The following is an 18,923-nucleotide window of genomic DNA, read 5'->3' on the forward strand; positions in this document are numbered from 1 at the left end:
TTAAGTGGAAGGGAAAAGTGTGGAAGAAAAAGGTGCACAAGCAGCAGGGATGACCGTAGCCTGGAGAGGATTGTCAGGAAAAGGCCATTCAAATGTGTGGGGAGCTTCACAAGGAGTGGACTGAGGCTGGAGTTACTGCATCAAGAGCCACCACACACAGGCGGGTCCTGGACATGGGCTTCAAATGTCAAACGTCTTACCTGGGCTAAAGAAAAAAAGAACTGGTCTGTTGCTCAGTGGTCCAAAGTCCTCTTTTCTGATGAGAGCAAATGTTGCATCTCATTTGGAAACCAAGGTCCCAGAGTCTGGAGGAAGAATGGAGAGGCACACAATCCAAGATGCTTGAAGTCCAGTGTGACGTTTCCACAGTCTGTGTTGGTTTGGGGAGCCATGTCATCGGCTGGTGTTGGTCCACTGTGCTTTATTAAGTCCAGAGTCAACGCAGCCGTCTACCGGGACATTTTAGAGCACTTCATGCTTCCTTCAGCAGACAAGCTTTATGGAGATGCTGACTTCATTTTCCAGCAGGACTTGGCACCTGCCCACACTGCCAAAAGTACCAAAACCTGGTTCAATGACCATGGTATTACTGTGCTTGATTGGCCAGCAAACTCGCCTGACCTGAACCCCATAGAGAATCTATGGGGCATTGCCAAGAGAAAGATGAGAGACATGAGACCAAACAATGCAGAAGAGCTGAAGGCCGCTATTGAAGCATCTTGGTCTTCCATAACACCTCAGCAGTGCCACAGGCTGATAGCATCCATGCCACGCGCATTGAGGCAGTAATTAATGCAAAAGGGCCCAAACCAAGTACTGAGTACATATGCATGATTATACTTTTCAGAGGGCCGACATTTCTGTATTTAAAATCATTTTTTTATTGATTTCATGTAATATTCTAATTTTCTGAGATTCTGAATTTGGGGTTTTCATAAGCTGTAAGCCATAATCATCAAAATTATATCAAATAAAGGCTTGAAATATCTTACTTTGCTTGTAATGAGTCTATATGATATATTAGTTTCACCTTTTAAGTTAAATTACTGAAATTAATGAACTTTTGCACGATATTCAAATTTTTCGAGTTTCACCTGTATGTGCATATCATCACACTAATCAGACTTCTTACAGAGTAGCTGATTAGTACTTAATCTCAAATTAAGAAATATATCAAAAAGCCATTTTTAGTTGGGAAACCGCCCCTAAAAATGTGCAATCAGGTGCAGTAGGCCATTTTGGCCTGAATTACCCCATGTAGTATGGCATATTTAGGGTTCAACAGTAAGCATACATTTACATATTGCACAATTAAAGACCTGTTCAAACGAATGCCTTGAACAAAACTATACTTTTGAAGCATTAGATTTTCACTTCCAAAAACTCTTGAGCCATTTCTGGCTCACAAATACACTAAAATGTAACACTTGGGTAACTGGGCTTCCCTATCCCATCCCATTGTCATCGTTTTGTTAGTGGCTTTCTGTACAAACATTTACAAATGAAACAATTTATTAGGAAAAGACCACCACACATGTTGTGCTTTATTTTATATAAAAGTTCAATACAGTTTATTGAAAAATATAGCACCAGTGCAAAGAAATAGCTATGCACCAACCACTACATACAAGTGCTAAAAAAAAAAAAAAAAAATATACAATTTCAATTTCAGAATATACAGCTCCAGTCTACGTAAATATTAGAAATAGTTGAGGTATAACTAAAGAAAAAAAAAAAAAAAAAGTTATTACCTGCAGCCATTAGGCATTTATTTTGCAAATACTATAACACAAGCAAAGCACGTCATCGGGCGAAAAGACGATACATTAAATACTTCCTGAATGAGAAACGGTTGGGGTTTGTGCGAAAAAGGTTCAAGGATTTACCTCGAAAACATTTGAAAAGTTAAGGCAGACCAGGTGCGTACAAAACCTTATCCAGGATCAACTCATCCATGTATAAAAATGCAAAATAGAACCTGAAAAACAAATCCTGGATAAGTCCTCAGTGGGTTGTATACATGTGACCACTGTTTGCATAACGGCAGAGGTTAAATGACACTCCATTCTAAACCACATACAGTAGTTAAACAGCAAAGCAAATAAACTAGAAAGAGTGAAATATATTTATTAATTTGGAGCATGTTAAAATGTAGTTGCTAATCAATGGTTAAGGGAGTGGTGGTTGGGGGGGGGAGTAAGTTCAACAAAATTCACGTAAATTAACGATGGAGTCAATTTTAGAATAAATTTAGTTACTAATAACAGCAGTACAATAAACGTTTTATAAAGCCGAATGTAAATAAATGTTACGGTGCGCTAGAAAAGCTACGCCAACCAAAACTCATGGATCGTTACATAACGGCATCAATTTAACAGGAAGAGTCAACGCATTCGTACAAACATTTGTTAACGTCATGATGATGAATTAAGGCTACCAAATAATTATTCGTAGAATGAAAAAGCAAAACATCGTAACGGTGGATCACTAGTTCATTTCGATTACATTTAGTTGGTTATCAAATGACGGTGGTACAATATAAAATCTTTTAAAGCCAAACGCCGATGAGCGTTATTTAACGACAGAAAAGCTACGTCATGGCGACGCATTACTGGCAAAAAACTACTCGTCATTGCAAACATCGGAATTGTGCATAACTAGTTCATTTCGATTAATATTTCGTTTGCTATAGTAATAATAATAAAAAAAAATCACTGGTAAGATAAAAACGGTTTATAAAGCCAAACATCGATGAATGTTATTTATTTTTTACGGTAGAAAAGACTCGCACTGGGATCAGTTTTGACAGGAGCCGGTGCAATCGTACGAACATTTGTTGCGTAACATATCACGACAAATTTCTGCGACAAATAATTCACGGGAAAATTAACGTTGCAAACAACTTATTTGTGCATAGCTACAGTTCATTGTGCTGGTGTAAGGTTCAAGGCAATTATACATCTTAACGAAAGCGCCTATAACTAAAATACGACTAAAACGTTATAAAAATCACCTTTACTCGTAAATACGAAGCTTGCATTTCAACAAAATAATGACAACGGACAAATCAACTGGCTAGATAAGAGGCAGATCACAAGACAGGGTCAAATTAAGTAGCAGTTCTCCATCAAGACGGAGGTTTTCAAAACAATCCTACAACCTGATACGTCTTAACATTCGTTAAATATATTAAAAAACGAAAATCAGTTTTCGTTTGTGGAATTGCGTCTGGTTGCCGTCGTAGTTCACGGACAGCAGGAGTATCATAACCGGCCGCTGCTGTATCCGGGGAAGAGTTGGGTGAGGATGGCTTGAAGGGGTTTGTTCACCATCATTTGGTAGTTTTTGCCCAAGTCGTGTCGGCAAGCGGGACAGGTGTAGACCTCCGCTTTGAAAGATCGCTGAAGGCATTCCTTTAAAAAGAAAACATGCATTATTTTCAGATTCATTTACTATTAAAAACCATTGGATCATATTATAAATGGGAGTCTAACGTTTATATTTCCAGTTGACACTCTAAAGCTAAAGATATCAATAACCATCTTAAGACAAATGCTTTTGTGAAACGTCTTATATTGAAATGACGGAGAATTGACTAACAATGCTCTACTATTACATTTTGTATATATCCCCTTTTCTCCCCAATCTTGGAATGGCCAATTCCCACTACTTAGTAGGTCCTCGTGGTGGTGCGGTTACTCAATCCGGATGGCGGAGGACGAGGCTCAGTCTCCTCCGCTTCTGAGACGTCAATCCGCGCATCTGATCACGTGACTCGTTGTGCATGACACCGCGGAGACTCACAGCATGTGGAGACTCATGCTACTCTCCACGATCCACACACAACTCACCACACGCCCCATTGAGAGAACCACTAATCACCACCACGAGGATGTTACCCCATGTAACTCCACCTTCCCTAGCAACCGGGCCAATTTGGTTGCTTAGGAGACCTGGCTGGAGTCACTGAGCACGCCCTGGATTCGAACTCGCGACTTCAGGTGTGATAATCAGACAATGCTCTATATTTAATATTTACCAAATTAAGCTTTTTATAGCATATTTATTATTAATTTTATTCACAATATCTGAAGTCAGTGACACGATATATGTGCTGACAAGGGACGTTTCCATATAGTCGCATTTCTTTGCACGACCTTGCTTCAATAAAAAAACAAACCAAAAAAAAAAAAACAAAACAAACAAAAAAAAACTTAACCAGAGCAGCACGGAAAACCAATCTATCGGTCTACCTCCAATTTTAACAACCATGAAAGGTAAAATGCGACATGGGTACTTCTGGGAATACTTCTACATGAATAAACCAGTGGAGAGGTGGTGGCGTAGTGGGCTAAAGCACATAACTGGTAATCAGAAGGTTGCTGGTTCGATCCCCACAGCCACCACCATTGTTTCCTTGAGCAAGGCTCTTAACTCCTGGTTGCTCCGGGGGGGATTGTCCCAGTAAGTATAAAAAGACTGTTTTTTTTTCCTCGCCATAGAATTTTGGGGTCATTCAGACCGATGTGCAGCACTTTTACCGCCGCGGTCTTGATTTTAAAAGTTGCTCAACTTGACAGGGCGCCAAAACAAAACATGGCACTCCGGTGCGAGACGGGGTGGGGAAAGAAATAAAACAGGTGAAATGCATCGCAGTGGACTGAGTGTTTACGCAACAACGCGTTCGGTGTGAACGGCCCCCTATGTGGTAGCAGCATTTGCCTTACCCTGCAGACGTTGTGTTGGCACTCTGTCGTAATTGGCTGATAGACGAGTTCCTGGCAGCAGATGCACAGGAAATCCTCCTCCACTTTATTCAGGAACCGCTAAAGCAAAACACATTGAATGTTATTATACCATTCAGAGACAAGAGAGCAATTAAATGTGTACGTGTCGCAGTACGGACCGGTCCAAGACTAAGAGACTCCATGGCTTCATCCCACAGTTTCTTATTGAGCTCATCGTCTTTGATCAAAGCCTTCAGCTCTTTATTCAGTTTATACGACTCCACCTTCATTTTCTTAGGTGTGCCTTTAGCTGGAGAACTCTTCTCATCCACTACAAAAATCACATACGAACAAAATGTAACAAAAACACAGATGTTGTTTGTAAAACCACATGTGGCAAATTGCGCATTTCACGTACCGGTCTGAGATTTCCTCTTTCTCTTGCCCTTGGTAGGCGTTTCTTCGATATCATCTTCAATTTTGTTCTCCTTTTCCTTTTCTTTTGCAGCCACAGCCTCCAGATAACCCTCAGGGTACTGAATTGCACAGATATATGTCATTTATTTGCATTTTAATTTGGGGTGTAATATATATGAATAGAAGCGCCTATCTGAAGTCGTGACCAAACATGATTCTTTAGCAAAAACTCTGTAGTTTCAGTAGTGACGCCACAATGCCAAAAATAGTTATTGTCTTGGGTGGCGGTCGACAGGTTTCGTGAAATGTACCCACGAGTTTCTGAATATCGAAAGTAGCAAATTAGAGTCCCGTAAACCATCTGCGCTGACATTACCTGCATGGTGAGCCCCAGTTTTTTAATGCGCTCTTTTCCATCACGCGTCCATGGCGCTGGTTCGTCATCGTTTCGTTTCAGCATGTATCTCCAAACGAGGAAGCCAGACTTGCCTTTCTCCGGCCAGTATTTCACCACCTGACAAACACAACGCTAAATTACTTCCCACAGGTAACACATAGTAGTGTAGTGTTGAAACATTAATCAACGTCCACACTTCAGAACATTTATACATCATTCTCAAAAACAAAACACGTTGAATTTCACACCTTGTAGATTCCGTCGTATCGGTTGCCGTCTTCGGGACTGTACTTGCTGTGTTTGCGACCTTTGGAGCTTCGCACCACTCGCACGGGTTTCCCCGCCTTCCAGTCCTTGGCCTCCGCCCCTTCCTTCTCATTCACTGCGGCGTTGCAGTTCAAAGCTAGTGCCCTACAAATACAACACCAAAAACTAACTAAATCAGGAAAAGGCACAACGATTTCTATCATTCTGCATTGAGAATGAATGTGGAATCTAATTAAAATAAGAGAACATTCCCACCCCTATTAAAATACTAATTGCTATGCTAATCGTGCAGTGACAACTTAAGATGTTCGTACGACGATTTCTTCATTTGGTGGCGCAGAAGATAGACACTGCAGCTTCAGCAAATGTTCTTAGTTTTCAGTGCATATTATTGTATGATTTAAAGAATCTTTTTATGTTATTTTCCCTCCTGAAAGAATTTCATTTCAGCAGATGTAATCATGGACGGATGTGTGTGGGCGGGGAAAATATTACAACATTAACTCAATAGGGAAAGTTGGGTAAGACAAACTCTGTTGGCTTGAGAACACGTTGTCTGAAAGTTAACGAACAAATGAACGATGAACGAGAGAGAGAGACCAACTTAAAGCGGATGAAAAGGCCTCTTGTGGGTTTGTTTACATTTGAATTTTTGACACTTTGAGTTTGAATTAATGAGCATTCCGTTTGTTTGAACAGATTCCGATTTTCTTTCCAAGAACTATAATTGACAGCATATACAAACAAAAATCTAATTTTCTCCAATGGCAAATTTTACATTCATAATAAAAGAAATTACAGGATCTTCTCTCACTTAACTCTCCAAAATAAAGTGCTCTGTGACTGCAAAGAGGTAGAAATAACAATTAACTACAAAGGAGTTGCTTTATATAACAATGTCATTTCCAATATTTTTATAAATGGACCTTTGTCTCTTTTTTTACTCGTCTAACAAAACAATTTCAAAGATGACAAGCCTATGAACAAAACTGAAGTGTCCAATATGCTCAACATTGACAATAAGCTTACATTAGATGTCCAAATATCAGTTGTAAAATGGATTGCTGCTTCGGGATCAGCTTGTAACAGACTGCGTGTACGACATGACACGAGATTTAACAACTCGTGCAACGTGAGATCGGAAAAGTACCGCCTAATCTGTATCGTGTATTTCGGGCTGAGGAAATGTATCAGATTTCTGAAGCATCTCCTCAACTATGGAGAACTGCTGGTCATCCAAGGCCATGAATTCCATAAGTTTCCTCATAATTGCTTTGGTATATTCAATGCTCATACCAAGATATAAGACGCTGTTGGCTCTGAGCTCTGGCTAGCTTTAGCCGCTTTCCCTTTTTTAGCTTCTTCAAACTGGACATGTTCAGCTGGGTGATGGTGTTTTAAGTGTCCAATTCGGTTTGTTGTTCCGAACGTTACTGTGGTGGTTCCCCACTGTTTACTTCAGCCTTACAATTATTACAAATGGAGAACTTTATGTATTCTTCACTCATAGTGAAGAACTTCCAAGCCAACGACATGTTTACAAGCTGCTGTGACGTTATTGCCTGCGATGCTGGCAACAAAACGGACCGGTTCGGAAAGACACGAGGCTGACTGGCCGGACACCGGTCTGGGCATGCGGAAAAACGGCTGATTGGCCGGTCGATCGGTGCATCTCTATTTGAACATTCCGTCAAAATACGTTTTTTACAATATTGGATGGTCCATTGTTTGAAAACCGTAAGTCTGATTAGTTAGAAACAATACAGCACACTGTTCCTGAACAATCTGAAGGTCTGTACCAAATTTGAAGGATGTAGCTCAAAAGCACCAGTCAGAAATGTAAGGAACTTTAAACCTAAACAAAGCTAAACTTCGCCAAGCCAATGTAATTAAATAGACTTAAAATTCACCATCCAATCAAATCCCTAAAAACCCAAGTTCCACCCAACATTTCCATAATCTCTTCCACTCATGTATACAAAGAAAAAACAACACATTATGGAAGTGAAACGAGTTACAAATCCTGAAAACCTCACGGCGGCCATTTCTGACCTGTTCATGTTGGTGAGCTTCTGATCGCAGGACTGTTCGGCCGTTCTCTTGTTTCCAGAAAGATCTCGACCCCCTGAGCCCGTGTATGTGAACTCATTACCGTCATCCTGAAATGAGAGAAGTGGTAGGTAAACAGAAGGGAACGTTTGCACTCCGAGACGGATGTTTTGGGGGCGAGTATCGATTAACGTACCACGTCGTCTTCGTAGCCCCCGGCGAGGACGAGAGAATAAGCGCCATCGTTACTCCTGCCGTGAATTCCAGCGACATGAGGCCTGTGAACTCCCGATTCACTCACCTGATAGTTACATTAAAAAACCTTAATATCTAACCATCCATTTCAAAACATCCTCATCAGTATCATATCAAGTCATTGGCAGCAAGAAAAGGGATTTAACAGATCATAAATGCTCACCTGCACTCTAAACTTCCACTGAGTACCCACGGGCACTCCAGGAACGGGACCGTAATGGTTGGAAGGGACGATGGTGCACTGTTTAGTGCGACCGACACACGCCATACCCTACAAACGAAAACACTTGAGTCTAATTCTTGTGAATACATCGGAGAAATCTCAATGTTTTATTACCAAACTGTTTAAGCGAATCGCACCTTTCCCCAATCCCTCTGACTAGACGAGCTCGCCGAAGCCATCTTTGATTTCTTCTTGCTTTCCTTTAGCTTCTCTCCGGCCAGAACCACCTCAGTGGCGTCATTGCGACATTCTGGACAGTACCTGGAAAATTTAAGCAAAGAAAATGAACTTATGTTCCTGTTTGGAGAAATCGGACCTAAATGTCTCCGATTAACCTTGACTGAGAATCAAACATGGTGGAAACTTTCCTTTTAGCGGCTTAGCATTCAAAAGCAAGATTAAAACAATATAAATCACAACTGAAAACAGAAGCTGCATGATTGGCATGCTTAGCAAGCACTAATTAGATGAACTAATTTACCAATCCTCGTCTTCTGGGATGGTGGTTAGCGGCGGGTTTAGGCAGTAGATGTGGAACGCCATGTCACATTCATCACACAGAAGCTGTTTATCTGGATCCTGCTTCACGCCGCACACATGACAGTTACACACGCGACAGTTCTTCTTTAGATCATCTTTGCAAATTTTACACTCCGGTCCATTTGATCCTGATTACAAACACGAGGGAAAATAATGCACGTAATGTGACGCATTTCAAATAGGACATATATTCGGACCAGAGTTGAAAATTAAACGATGAAATGTATCAAATAAAAATGCAGACTTACTCTTGAGAGGGCTGTCGGAAGAAGCCCCTGGTCCCTCCGAACTTCCGGGCTCTTCGATCTTGTAGATTTCAGTCACGAACATTATACGACAGTCGTTAAGAGAATCGCCAGCTTCCCTTTAAAATCACAGGCAGAAATTGTAAGTAAAAAAAAATGGCGAGTAAGACAATGTGCAACTCAATTTTGACGGAACAGATCCCATATTTCAATTCAACGCAATTAATACCAGATTCGCGAAGGACGGAAGTACACCATATTATAAACTTTAGAAAATGTTAAAATCCTTATTGAAAACACGAATAGAACGAATGCGTGTAAATTGTTCATACAAGCATTCTTATATAAATGATGCAACAATTCATTCTGCTCATTAAATGCAACAATTTATGCAAGAATGGCTTTTGAACAATTTGAAGAAATCTTCTGCTCATTGACAATTTGCATAAGAATGGTTAACGAACAAATCGAAATTTTACACTATGTACGTAACAAAAATGTACGTAGATGTAATAAAACGCATGAGAAAAATATTTACAAAGTTTTATGCAAATGTACTTACAAAAATGTACAAAGAAAAAACAAAATCCAAAATTTTAAGTAACTGTATATATATATAAAAAAAAGTTTTACGTAAAAGATGCTGGCTACCACCCCTGGGGTTCGCCAATTCAAATCCAGGGTGTGCTGAATAACTCCCGTCAGGTCTCCTTAGCAACCAAATTGGCCTGGTTGCTAGGGAGGGTAGAGTCACATGGGGTAACCTCCTCGTGGTCGCTATAATGTGGTTCTCGCTCTCGGTGGAGCGTGTGGTGAGTTGTGCGTGGATGCCGCGGTGGATGGCGTGAAGCCTCCACATGTGCTACGGCTCCGTGGAAACGCGCTCAACAAGCCACTTGAGCAAATGATTCGTGTTCCGCTACCCGGATTGAGGAAGAGTCGCCACCACGAGGGGATTCCAAATTGGCGGGAAAACAAATAGTTTTACACAAGTGTACGGACAAAAAAATGTAAATAAAAATTGGGGCAAAAGTACAAACAAAAATGACGTTTTACATAAAAGTGCAAATAAAAACATTTGAGGTTTTACACAAAACCTTTTTTTTACACTAACGTACAAACAAAATGCAAAAGATTTCACGCAAATGTCAAACAAAACCGTATGCATTTTTACCATCAAAATTGGTTCTGCTCGCAATTCGTGATAAATGCCCATTTTGTTCACATTACAGTGTGGATGATCTAGTTAGCTTCTGCAAATTAAGTGCCTGGTCACAACCATCATCATGCATGAGGCAACTTCAGGAAGCTCAAATGAGGTCTTTGTCCTTTAGTTTCTACAGTCAGTGTTAAAACAGATGTTTTAAATGCCACCATACCCGAGCAGGATCTTGCCGAAAACTTCACGCTGGGTCCGCGTTTCCCTCTTCCTCTGGATCTCAGCATCGTACCAGTAGCCGCGCTCCTTGGGCTCATCAGGGTTAAAGTTCACCATCACAATCATGCCCTGCTCCAGCTGGTGCCACTGGTAAACCGTGCGCGCTCTGGGGCGTACATCCTTACCACGCATCTGCACCACGCCGTTCTCTGGGTAACTGCACAGACCACAGTCAGGATGATGGGTAATTAACATTCAACTGCTGTGGGATGGGTTTAACAGAAAGCCTTTGATAGACTAACAGTTTAAGACATATGAATGGAGCGCTTGCAACTTTTGAGATGTTAACAGCTGCAGAAGTGTTCAGAGACAAATACAGGTGTTCTACAAGCGATGCACAGAAATTGGGGAACTGAAAAGCACAAGTTCCACAATTTGGATAGTTATGTACACATTTTGGCCAACATTGACAGGGTTAGCCCTAGCCTATCATTTTCATATTGACCAATAAGCAATATGCTATATACACAATGCATTATAAATCAGTTTTGCCTTTTTAAAAACACTTAAAATAGACTCACTCTTCATATTTCACATGGTAAATGATCTCTTCTGCATCAGTTCCACCATCTTCTGCTGAGGACTTGGTCACGTTGACGATCTGCGCTTCAAACCAAGCTCCCATGTTCAAGTCTCGAGCATCCACAAACTCATTTATCTGAAATGAACATTTTTAGTCAACGAGCCTAGATAAAAATGACCAGCGCTAAAAAGCAATAACCATTAATAGTAGTTGTTATATTATTATTATTATTATTTCAATATTTTCCCGAATATACCTTATAAAACCCGAAGCCGGGCTCGATGAGGTCCGGTGTGTCAATTTGGCCTGAGGTTCCGGCGCTCTGAGCTTCACTCTCGCCGTGGGTCGAGCACTTATCAGACTCGCTCTGGGCCGACCCGCAACCAGAGTCAGAGTCGGAGAGCTCAGCCTCTTTGATAGGCTCCTTCAATAGCGGGGCGGAAGGGGCGCTTGGTCGCACCAGCAGCTGTACGATGTCGTTCAAACCCACGTTATAGTCAAAGAGAGTGTGACCGTCTTCCATCTACAACGAACAAATAATTTACTAAAATCTAAAGCAAAACAACATGAAATAAATGTCTTAATGGTCTAATTGTGAACGACATCTTCATAATCATTAATTAAAATGTAAAAACTTGCTCCACCTCTGTAACGACTTTAAAGGCTAGGTTATAATTCGGTTTTACACTTGCGGCTACATTTCACGCTCTAGCGTTTCAAAGTATACTCTTTCGACCGCGAACCCGTACTGACAAGTTCAACGCACGTGCACTACAACTGCTTCGCGATATTGTTAGCGGTCAGCGGCAGCCGCGAAACGTCCGCGTGTCAAGACGTAGCCTGCACGAGGGTGCACAATCCACGCGTAATGTGCGAATGACGAAAAATGCGCCTTGTGGAAAATCGAAGTATAAATTGTTGTTCAGTTTACATGTCAGGAACTATATCTTCTAGCGGGAGGGTGCTGCTTATCATTTTCATTTTAATTTGTGCGCTTTTTCGTAGTAGCCTCACCGTTTTCTAGAAGCAATAAGGAACGAGATACTTTCACTGCGAGTATATCCGAAATACAGCACATCATCTCATAACTTATTGCTAGAGTTAAGACGAAATTCAGATTTGTGAACGATTCAGTGAACGTTTTCCAAAATAATTTAATCTTCGGCATTTTTTACTGTACTATAAAAACTTGCCCCACCTCAGCAACCACCTTTACTAAAGGCTTGGGTATAATTCGGTTTTCCGCATTCTGCTACGTCTCACGGACAGTTTCGCGCCCTAGCGTTTCAACGATAAACTTTTTGAGCGTGAGCCGTATCTTAAGTTCAACGCACGTGCACTACAACTGCTTCACGATATTCTTAGCAGTCAACGGCAGGCGCGAAACGCCCGCTTGTCTAGAACACCTAGCCTGCACGCAGGTGCGATCCACACGTAACGTGCTAATGACGAAATATGCGCCATGGAAAACCGAAGTATAAATTGTTGTTCAGTTTAAATGTCAGGAACTATATCTACTAGCAGGAGGAGGCCGCTTAACAAATTTACTTAGCATTTTAATTTTAATTTGTGCACTTAATTTTTATGTAGTAACTGTTTTATAAAAGCAATAAAGATCTTGAGGCCCTTTCGCTGCGAGCACATTAAAATTAAATCGCACTACATCTCTTACCTTATTGCTGGAGTTAACATGAAATTCAAATGTTAATGATTCAACGTACGTTTTCCGAAAGCAACTTTCACCTTCATAATTAAAAATTGAAATGTAAAAACTTGCTCCACCTCTGCAACAGCTTCACTAAAGTCTTGAGTTTAATTTGGTATTCCGCTAGCCGCTACGTCTCACGCTCTAGCATTTCAACGTTGAATCTTTTTCGCCACTAGGCCGTATCGCATGTTCAATGCATGTGCATTTCAACTGCTTTGCTATATTATTAGCAATCAACAGCTGGTGCGAACGGTCCGTGTGTAATGCGTTATTGAAACATGCATCTCGTGGAAACCAAACCTTTTTAGTTAACGTGTCAGGAACAAGATCTTCTAGCAGGAGAAAGGCGCTTAATTAATTCGCTTAGCATTTTAATGAAAATTTGTGCGCTTAATTTTTTTGTATAAGCAATAATGGGACCGTTGCCGCACAACTTTTCGTCCCTTATTGCTAGTCAACACAAAATAGAAACACATACATAGTCCAATTGTGAATGATTCAATATACGCGATCTGAATAAAATATTACATCTTCGTTATTTTCCATCGAAACGTAGAAACTTGCTCCGCCTCTGAATTTCGCTAAGCCCCCTCCAATCACCTGGCTCCATTCTGGAATGTACCAAACACTTTTCACCAACCAATCAACTCCCACCCTACATTTACTTCACTCAATATCCATTACACATGGAAATACGTAACATTAAATAAGTAAAATGGATTGGGAACACCACTTCATGTTGACTTCAACCGTTACCTGTTTGCCTCTGTAAAAGAGTCTTTGCCTGTCTGGTTCCACGTTAAAGAGTTCCAGAATTTTCCCACGCAGCTCATCCACCTTGGTGAGCTTGGACAGGGAGTCGACCCGATGGGTCTCCTTGCCATCCATAGTGCGCACCTGGATCCACATGGCGGCAAACCTGAAATGGGGCACCGTTTACAAATTGAGTGACTCATGCACAGAAGATTCCCACCGCCTTCCTCTATTTTTATAGGCAGAGTTTAAACAATGGCCCGGAGCCAGAACTTTCACACAAGCAGGAAGAAGGTGTTCGGTGCAGGGTGACGCCAGCAACAATAGGAGGAGTGGTTTATTCCTTGGCATTGTCGAAAAAGCCTTTTCATTGGTGGTTTTAGGCCTGACTCTATGTAAACCTGCATTGCGCCAATCGCCATTGGGCGAAATAAAGTTTAGACTATCTTTTTTAACGCAATCTGTATTAAGAGTCATGTGGCTTTACCATGGTTGGCATCAGATGGTAGTACCATGGTACTTTAATTAATGGGAAGTTCACATGCTTTTGGGAAGGTGAGGTCCTGTAGTGTGCTATACATGATCTAAAACCATTTTAAACAACATTTGCAGTTTTATAAACCATGCATTTTGATATTGAATGATTCAGATGCCATTTAAATTACATGATACTCCAAAAATATCATGGTTTTACCATAGTACATGTCCCAAATCAACTTCAAAAAGGGTGGCAGATCTTATCCTCCATTCCTAAGGGTGGTTATCATATACAATGGGGTAAAACCCTCTTGTTGACAATCTAAGCCATCCAAACCACGCCTGTTTTGGCGGAAATACACTATAGCGCCCCCAATCTACTACACGGGTACTGCAACAGCAAAATAACATAGATCGTAAAATATTCGATGTAAATCAAAAAACAAATAACCAGAATAAGATCTAAACTTAATAAATCCCACTAGTTCAAGCATACATGTTGAAACATCAGTTTAAATGAAAAAAAAATTCAAACAAATTTGTATTATTTAGTAATGATTTGCATGTCGGATGTGATGTGGGTGGTCCTTCATCAAAAATAGACACTTAAATGCGAAAGATAAACCAATATCTATTTAAATCAAATCACAATTTAACAATTCAATTGTGATTTGTTATAGTAAAAAAATAAGTTGATTTAATGATGCCCCCTTGAAACGTCCTGCACAACTAGTGACACATTCAAACACTTTAATGCCTCTAATGAGCTTGTTTTGGATAATTTTGCTTGCTTTTTCCAGCATTTGAAAAACAAAAGCCACAATGTAAACATTAACAGCAGGTTTAATGGCTATTAAAACCACAATCAGGGTCATTCAGTGTCTTTGATCGATATCACATAAATAACTGCACTATGCAAAGACACAAACATTTAATAAACCCAAAAAACCACCCAAATATTAACATCATGAATATGCAAACTTATACACGTATTTACAATAAAAGAAAAAGGAGTGTGCACATGGTTTTAAAGACAATACTTTTAAATATCAACCCCAAGAGATTTTAAAAGCAGCTCTTTACCTGTATTAACTTCCTCTTGAAAACAGAAGACGTACTTTTAATTCAATAAATGTGATAAAAGTGTGAAAACGTTGCACTTTTGCCGCAGTTCAAAGGCTGCCGCGAAACACTGAGATCGCGAATCAATAAAACTCTCCAACAACGTGTTTCCCCTCCTGCCGTGGGGCACGGCGCGCTGCTGATTGGCTGAAAAGAGTTGAGAAACGCTCGTTGATTGGTCGGAAGGTGCGTCAATCACACCCACTGTCGGAGCTTAGGCTCAGCGCGCGAAACCCTGCTCTCGTTATCGCACATGCTTATTCTGCTGTAATCTCGCGAGATGTGGGATCCCTTTTATATAATAAGAGTTTGACGTTGACATAAAAGTTTATAAAGTTTGTATATAACATTTAATAGCTGGTATGAGTAATTAAACAGGTTAATAATACTGTAAAAACAATATGCTACTTAGAAGATATTTTTGACTCTATTTAGTTGTACATTTATGTTTTAATCTTGATTTTAAAATATTAAATCGCTCTCTCTCTGTCTCTCTCTCTCTCTATATAAATCTAATTATTTCCCTCATGTACACATTTAAGTCATATTCAAATTAATTAACTGTTTCAAAAGGATATTTTGACATCTGTTTGTTACTGGTTGTCAAACTAATCGTTAAGTCATCGTAAAACATTTGAAATCGATGCAAGATAAAACATTTAATTGATATAAACTATTGATATATTTTTTCAGGGACATTAAAATTTATTTCCCCCAAGAATCTCCAGTATTAATACTTTTTACTGCCACCAGCTGGTCATATTAAACTGACTCCAACAATATATTCTCTTTTCCTTCCGCGTTGAAAGAACAGAGAAACATTAAGCCATTATGTCTTAAAGACACTATTTTTACAATGTTTTAGACGCAAAACAATTCGAAAACATCCACATTATTGGCGTTTAAAGTTAGCTGGTTGTTCGTTTTGATCTAAAGGCGTCGTTTTATATTCCAATTCGCCCTTTTCCTGTTTTGGAATCCATAGAGAACTATTATAAGGGTAAGACAAAGGTTATTCAACATATTATCATTTTATTTAAGTGAGATCATATTTATATCATATGAATGACTTATGTACTTTGTATGTATTATTGTTTTATTTAAACGTTAACAACCGTGCCAATGTTCCAATGCAAATGGTAATTTTGGACTTCGATCTTCAATGTAAACAAAATTGTTGAGTCTAAAAGCCCATCATGAGGAATATTAGTCACATAAATGTTTAGTTTAGTTATTTAAATATTTTCATAATGCATAGTTTCTCTGGCATGTTCCATAAATGGCTTTCAATGTGCCTGATTTAAAATATCTCACCTGTTTATTGTGATGTAAACAGATTATATCGTGTTGAAGGATGAACTAATATCTATTGCTGTTTAATAAGCTAGATCCTTGATGTTACTTTCACTTTGCCTTTCATTGTTTAGGTGCAAGAATGTTCCACTAATGGACTTCAAATTGTATGGAGTGGCTTGAATATGACGTATGAGTATACATATTCACATATGATCATTTATACATGCTTAAAACAATGGCAGAAGGTGGCATACGACTTATGGAGGGTGGACTTCTAGAGCCGGGTCTTGCTAGGGCATTTGAAGTTCTCTCTCAAGCTGCCCAGGAGCGATTGGTCAGCTTGACTTACAAAATGGGGCACTCACGTGACCAGGAATTGGTGCACGCCATGTGCTTGATTCTCTTGAAGAGGAACAAGGAGGCGAATGCTAAGCTAAAGGCTAACTGCGAAAGCAGGGTCGCAAAACACTTGGCCAAAATGGTGGAGATGTATGGAGAACGATTGAAGAGTAGCCACTTTGGCGGTTTTACGATATCAGGAACTGACACAGAAACGTTACTGGACATTGCACGGATGTTTGCGGTATTGGTGCGAGAACAATTATGCGACAAGTCGCTCCGAGATCGAGCGTACTGCACCGCTTATGTGATGAGCAAGAAGGCTACTTTGCGATCTGTAGATGTTGACAACATCTTTGAGGAAGTTCGACAAGTTTGTGGGCCTGAAGTTATTGACGAATTCCAAAGATCAAACACAGAACGGACATCCAAAACGGATTGTTTGACGTCTATTCACATATCGGAGAGAAACGTTAGCGGTCCGTTGTCGCTACGATCCAGTTCTATCTGTAGCTCGCATAGTCTCGAAATTAGCTCGCCAACGATTGTAGGCCCAGAGTGTAATACTGAAGAATCAAAGCCGATGGCTCTACACATGCCCCAAAGGAGCGAAACTACAACCAATCAAGGCCAAACACTACACTCTCTGAACAGATCTTCAAATAGTGCAATTAATCCACCAAAGATGCTTGAAACACCAGACATCAATGGCGTGCCCAAACCATGTCTAGACCAGATTGGGAACTCTCAAATTGTGACATCGAAAAACACGAATCCAGAAATTGGTCTTGCTTTTTCATCTGGCCCAATCAACAGTACCAAACTCAAAGCGCAACCCATAAACTCAAGCCAATGCGCTAACGGTTGCACACCGCCAACTCAAGCTAACAGTTTTCGCCCTCAAGGACCAAGTAGTAGCGAAGTAAATGAAATATTTTATGCCTTTGTGATCCTACACGAATCCGAAGATACTGACGAGGCACTAAGACTCAAAGATAAACTGGAGAGTATAACATCAGGGTTAGGCGCAACTTTTTCAGAGGACTTCTTAGAACCTGGATGCTCATCATTGCGTTGCATGGAAGATGCCATCAACAACTCTGCGTTCACAATACTGTTGCTCACCAAGAACTTCAATACAAATCTCAGTGCGACTAGCACTGATTCCGCGATCATGAATTCTCTAGAGAAATATTACAAAATGCACACTGTTATTCCGCTGCTACCACGAGAGAACCGTTTGCCGAAGCAGAGTATTCCGTTGGTTCTTCGGACAAAGGTCTTTCTCGATGAAGGCAACCGTGCATTCGAACGTCTTGCCTCGAGGGCCATAGCACCTCAAAAGGTGGCAGATCAAAAGTTGGTATGGATGAAAGAGCAGCATATTAAGAAGACAATCGAAGAACAGAGGCGACTGCGAGAAGAAAACAGTAGAAATGTGGAGCTACGACGAGAGATTGACAGATTAGCGCGGATGAGACTGGAATCCGTAATGCTGCAGAATAGCGCCATTTATCCAGGATTTCAACCACAATGTCATGGACTAATGCAAATGCAAATGAATCCACAACATCCCGCATGGCATCAACAGCCATCTTGCATCCATATTGAGAATGCACAGAATGTTATGATTGGTGATAACTCGACTATGAATATTGATCATTCTGAATCCAATTCAGAGGATGAAGATGTTTGATTGTAATATGACAGTACAGACATTTTAGCTTCACATAAGAAAATATAATCAAAATGTGTTGGAACGTTTGTATGCCATATTTAATTTAATATAGAGAGCTGTCATTATGTTTCATGATTATATGGTTGTGGTTCTCAGCTATCAATATTTTGGAACAAAATGAGGAAGAGTAAATGATGACAGAATTTTAATTTTAGGGTGACATAACCCTTCAGATGACGACTGGTGATATTATAAACATGATTCATATGTTTATTACAATTAAGAAATGCTCTTGAAACTGCAAAGTCGGTACAAATGAGAAAATCGTAAACTGAACATAAAGTATCTGCTATCATGACGTCTATTGTATTACTGTGAGGTAAAATGTTATTGTATTTTTAAAATAAAAGTAATCATTACAAATGAAGATGTTTGTTTGATGGATGGATAATAGATAGATAAGATATAC

The 18,923-nt window shown here is 40.0% G+C and overlaps 2 protein-coding genes across 4 annotated transcripts in view; one reads left to right on the forward strand and one right to left on the reverse strand.

The window, feature by feature from the left end:
- Nucleotides 1–1,576: 1,576 nt before the first annotated feature.
- LOC127641028 (E3 ubiquitin-protein ligase UHRF1) overlaps nucleotides 1,577–18,923 on the reverse strand; it is a 39,674-nt gene continuing 22,327 nt past the window's right edge. Inside the window, exons 1-17 of one of the 3 annotated variants that reach the window (XM_052123772.1) lie at nucleotides 15,103–15,234; nucleotides 13,546–13,708; nucleotides 11,338–11,604; nucleotides 11,080–11,216; nucleotides 10,500–10,715; nucleotides 9,124–9,239; nucleotides 8,817–9,003; nucleotides 8,473–8,596; nucleotides 8,276–8,383; nucleotides 8,054–8,158; nucleotides 7,861–7,967; nucleotides 5,790–5,952; nucleotides 5,521–5,658; nucleotides 5,146–5,263; nucleotides 4,907–5,058; nucleotides 4,728–4,826; nucleotides 1,577–3,413 (exon numbers count right to left, since the gene is read on the reverse strand). In XM_052123772.1, the coding sequence (XP_051979732.1) occupies nucleotides 3,264–3,413; nucleotides 4,728–4,826; nucleotides 4,907–5,058; nucleotides 5,146–5,263; nucleotides 5,521–5,658; nucleotides 5,790–5,952; nucleotides 7,861–7,967; nucleotides 8,054–8,158; nucleotides 8,276–8,383; nucleotides 8,473–8,596; nucleotides 8,817–9,003; nucleotides 9,124–9,239; nucleotides 10,500–10,715; nucleotides 11,080–11,216; nucleotides 11,338–11,604; nucleotides 13,546–13,698 (2,340 nt within the window). In that variant the 5' untranslated portion in view covers nucleotides 13,699–13,708; nucleotides 15,103–15,234 and the 3' untranslated portion in view covers nucleotides 1,577–3,263. Of the gene's footprint in view, nucleotides 3,414–4,727; nucleotides 4,827–4,906; nucleotides 5,059–5,145; nucleotides 5,264–5,520; nucleotides 5,659–5,789; nucleotides 5,953–7,860; nucleotides 7,968–8,053; nucleotides 8,159–8,275; nucleotides 8,384–8,472; nucleotides 8,597–8,816; nucleotides 9,004–9,123; nucleotides 9,240–10,499; nucleotides 10,716–11,079; nucleotides 11,217–11,337; nucleotides 11,605–13,545; nucleotides 13,709–14,236; nucleotides 14,292–15,102; nucleotides 15,235–18,923 lie in introns of those variants that run through there. The other 2 variants (XM_052123773.1, XM_052123771.1) reach the window with 2 other exon arrangements.
- LOC127641029 (TIR domain-containing adapter molecule 1-like) lies at nucleotides 15,926–18,877 on the forward strand. The gene is made up of 2 exons (XM_052123774.1): nucleotides 15,926–16,141; nucleotides 16,569–18,877. Exon 2 carries the CDS (start codon nucleotides 16,661–16,663, stop codon nucleotides 18,470–18,472), a length of 1,812 nt encoding a protein of 603 aa, XP_051979734.1. The 5' UTR covers nucleotides 15,926–16,141; nucleotides 16,569–16,660; the 3' UTR covers nucleotides 18,473–18,877.

This window comes from Xyrauchen texanus, chromosome 50 (assembly GCF_025860055.1).
Source record: "Xyrauchen texanus isolate HMW12.3.18 chromosome 50, RBS_HiC_50CHRs, whole genome shotgun sequence".
NCBI lineage: Eukaryota > Metazoa > Chordata > Actinopteri > Cypriniformes > Catostomidae > Xyrauchen > Xyrauchen texanus.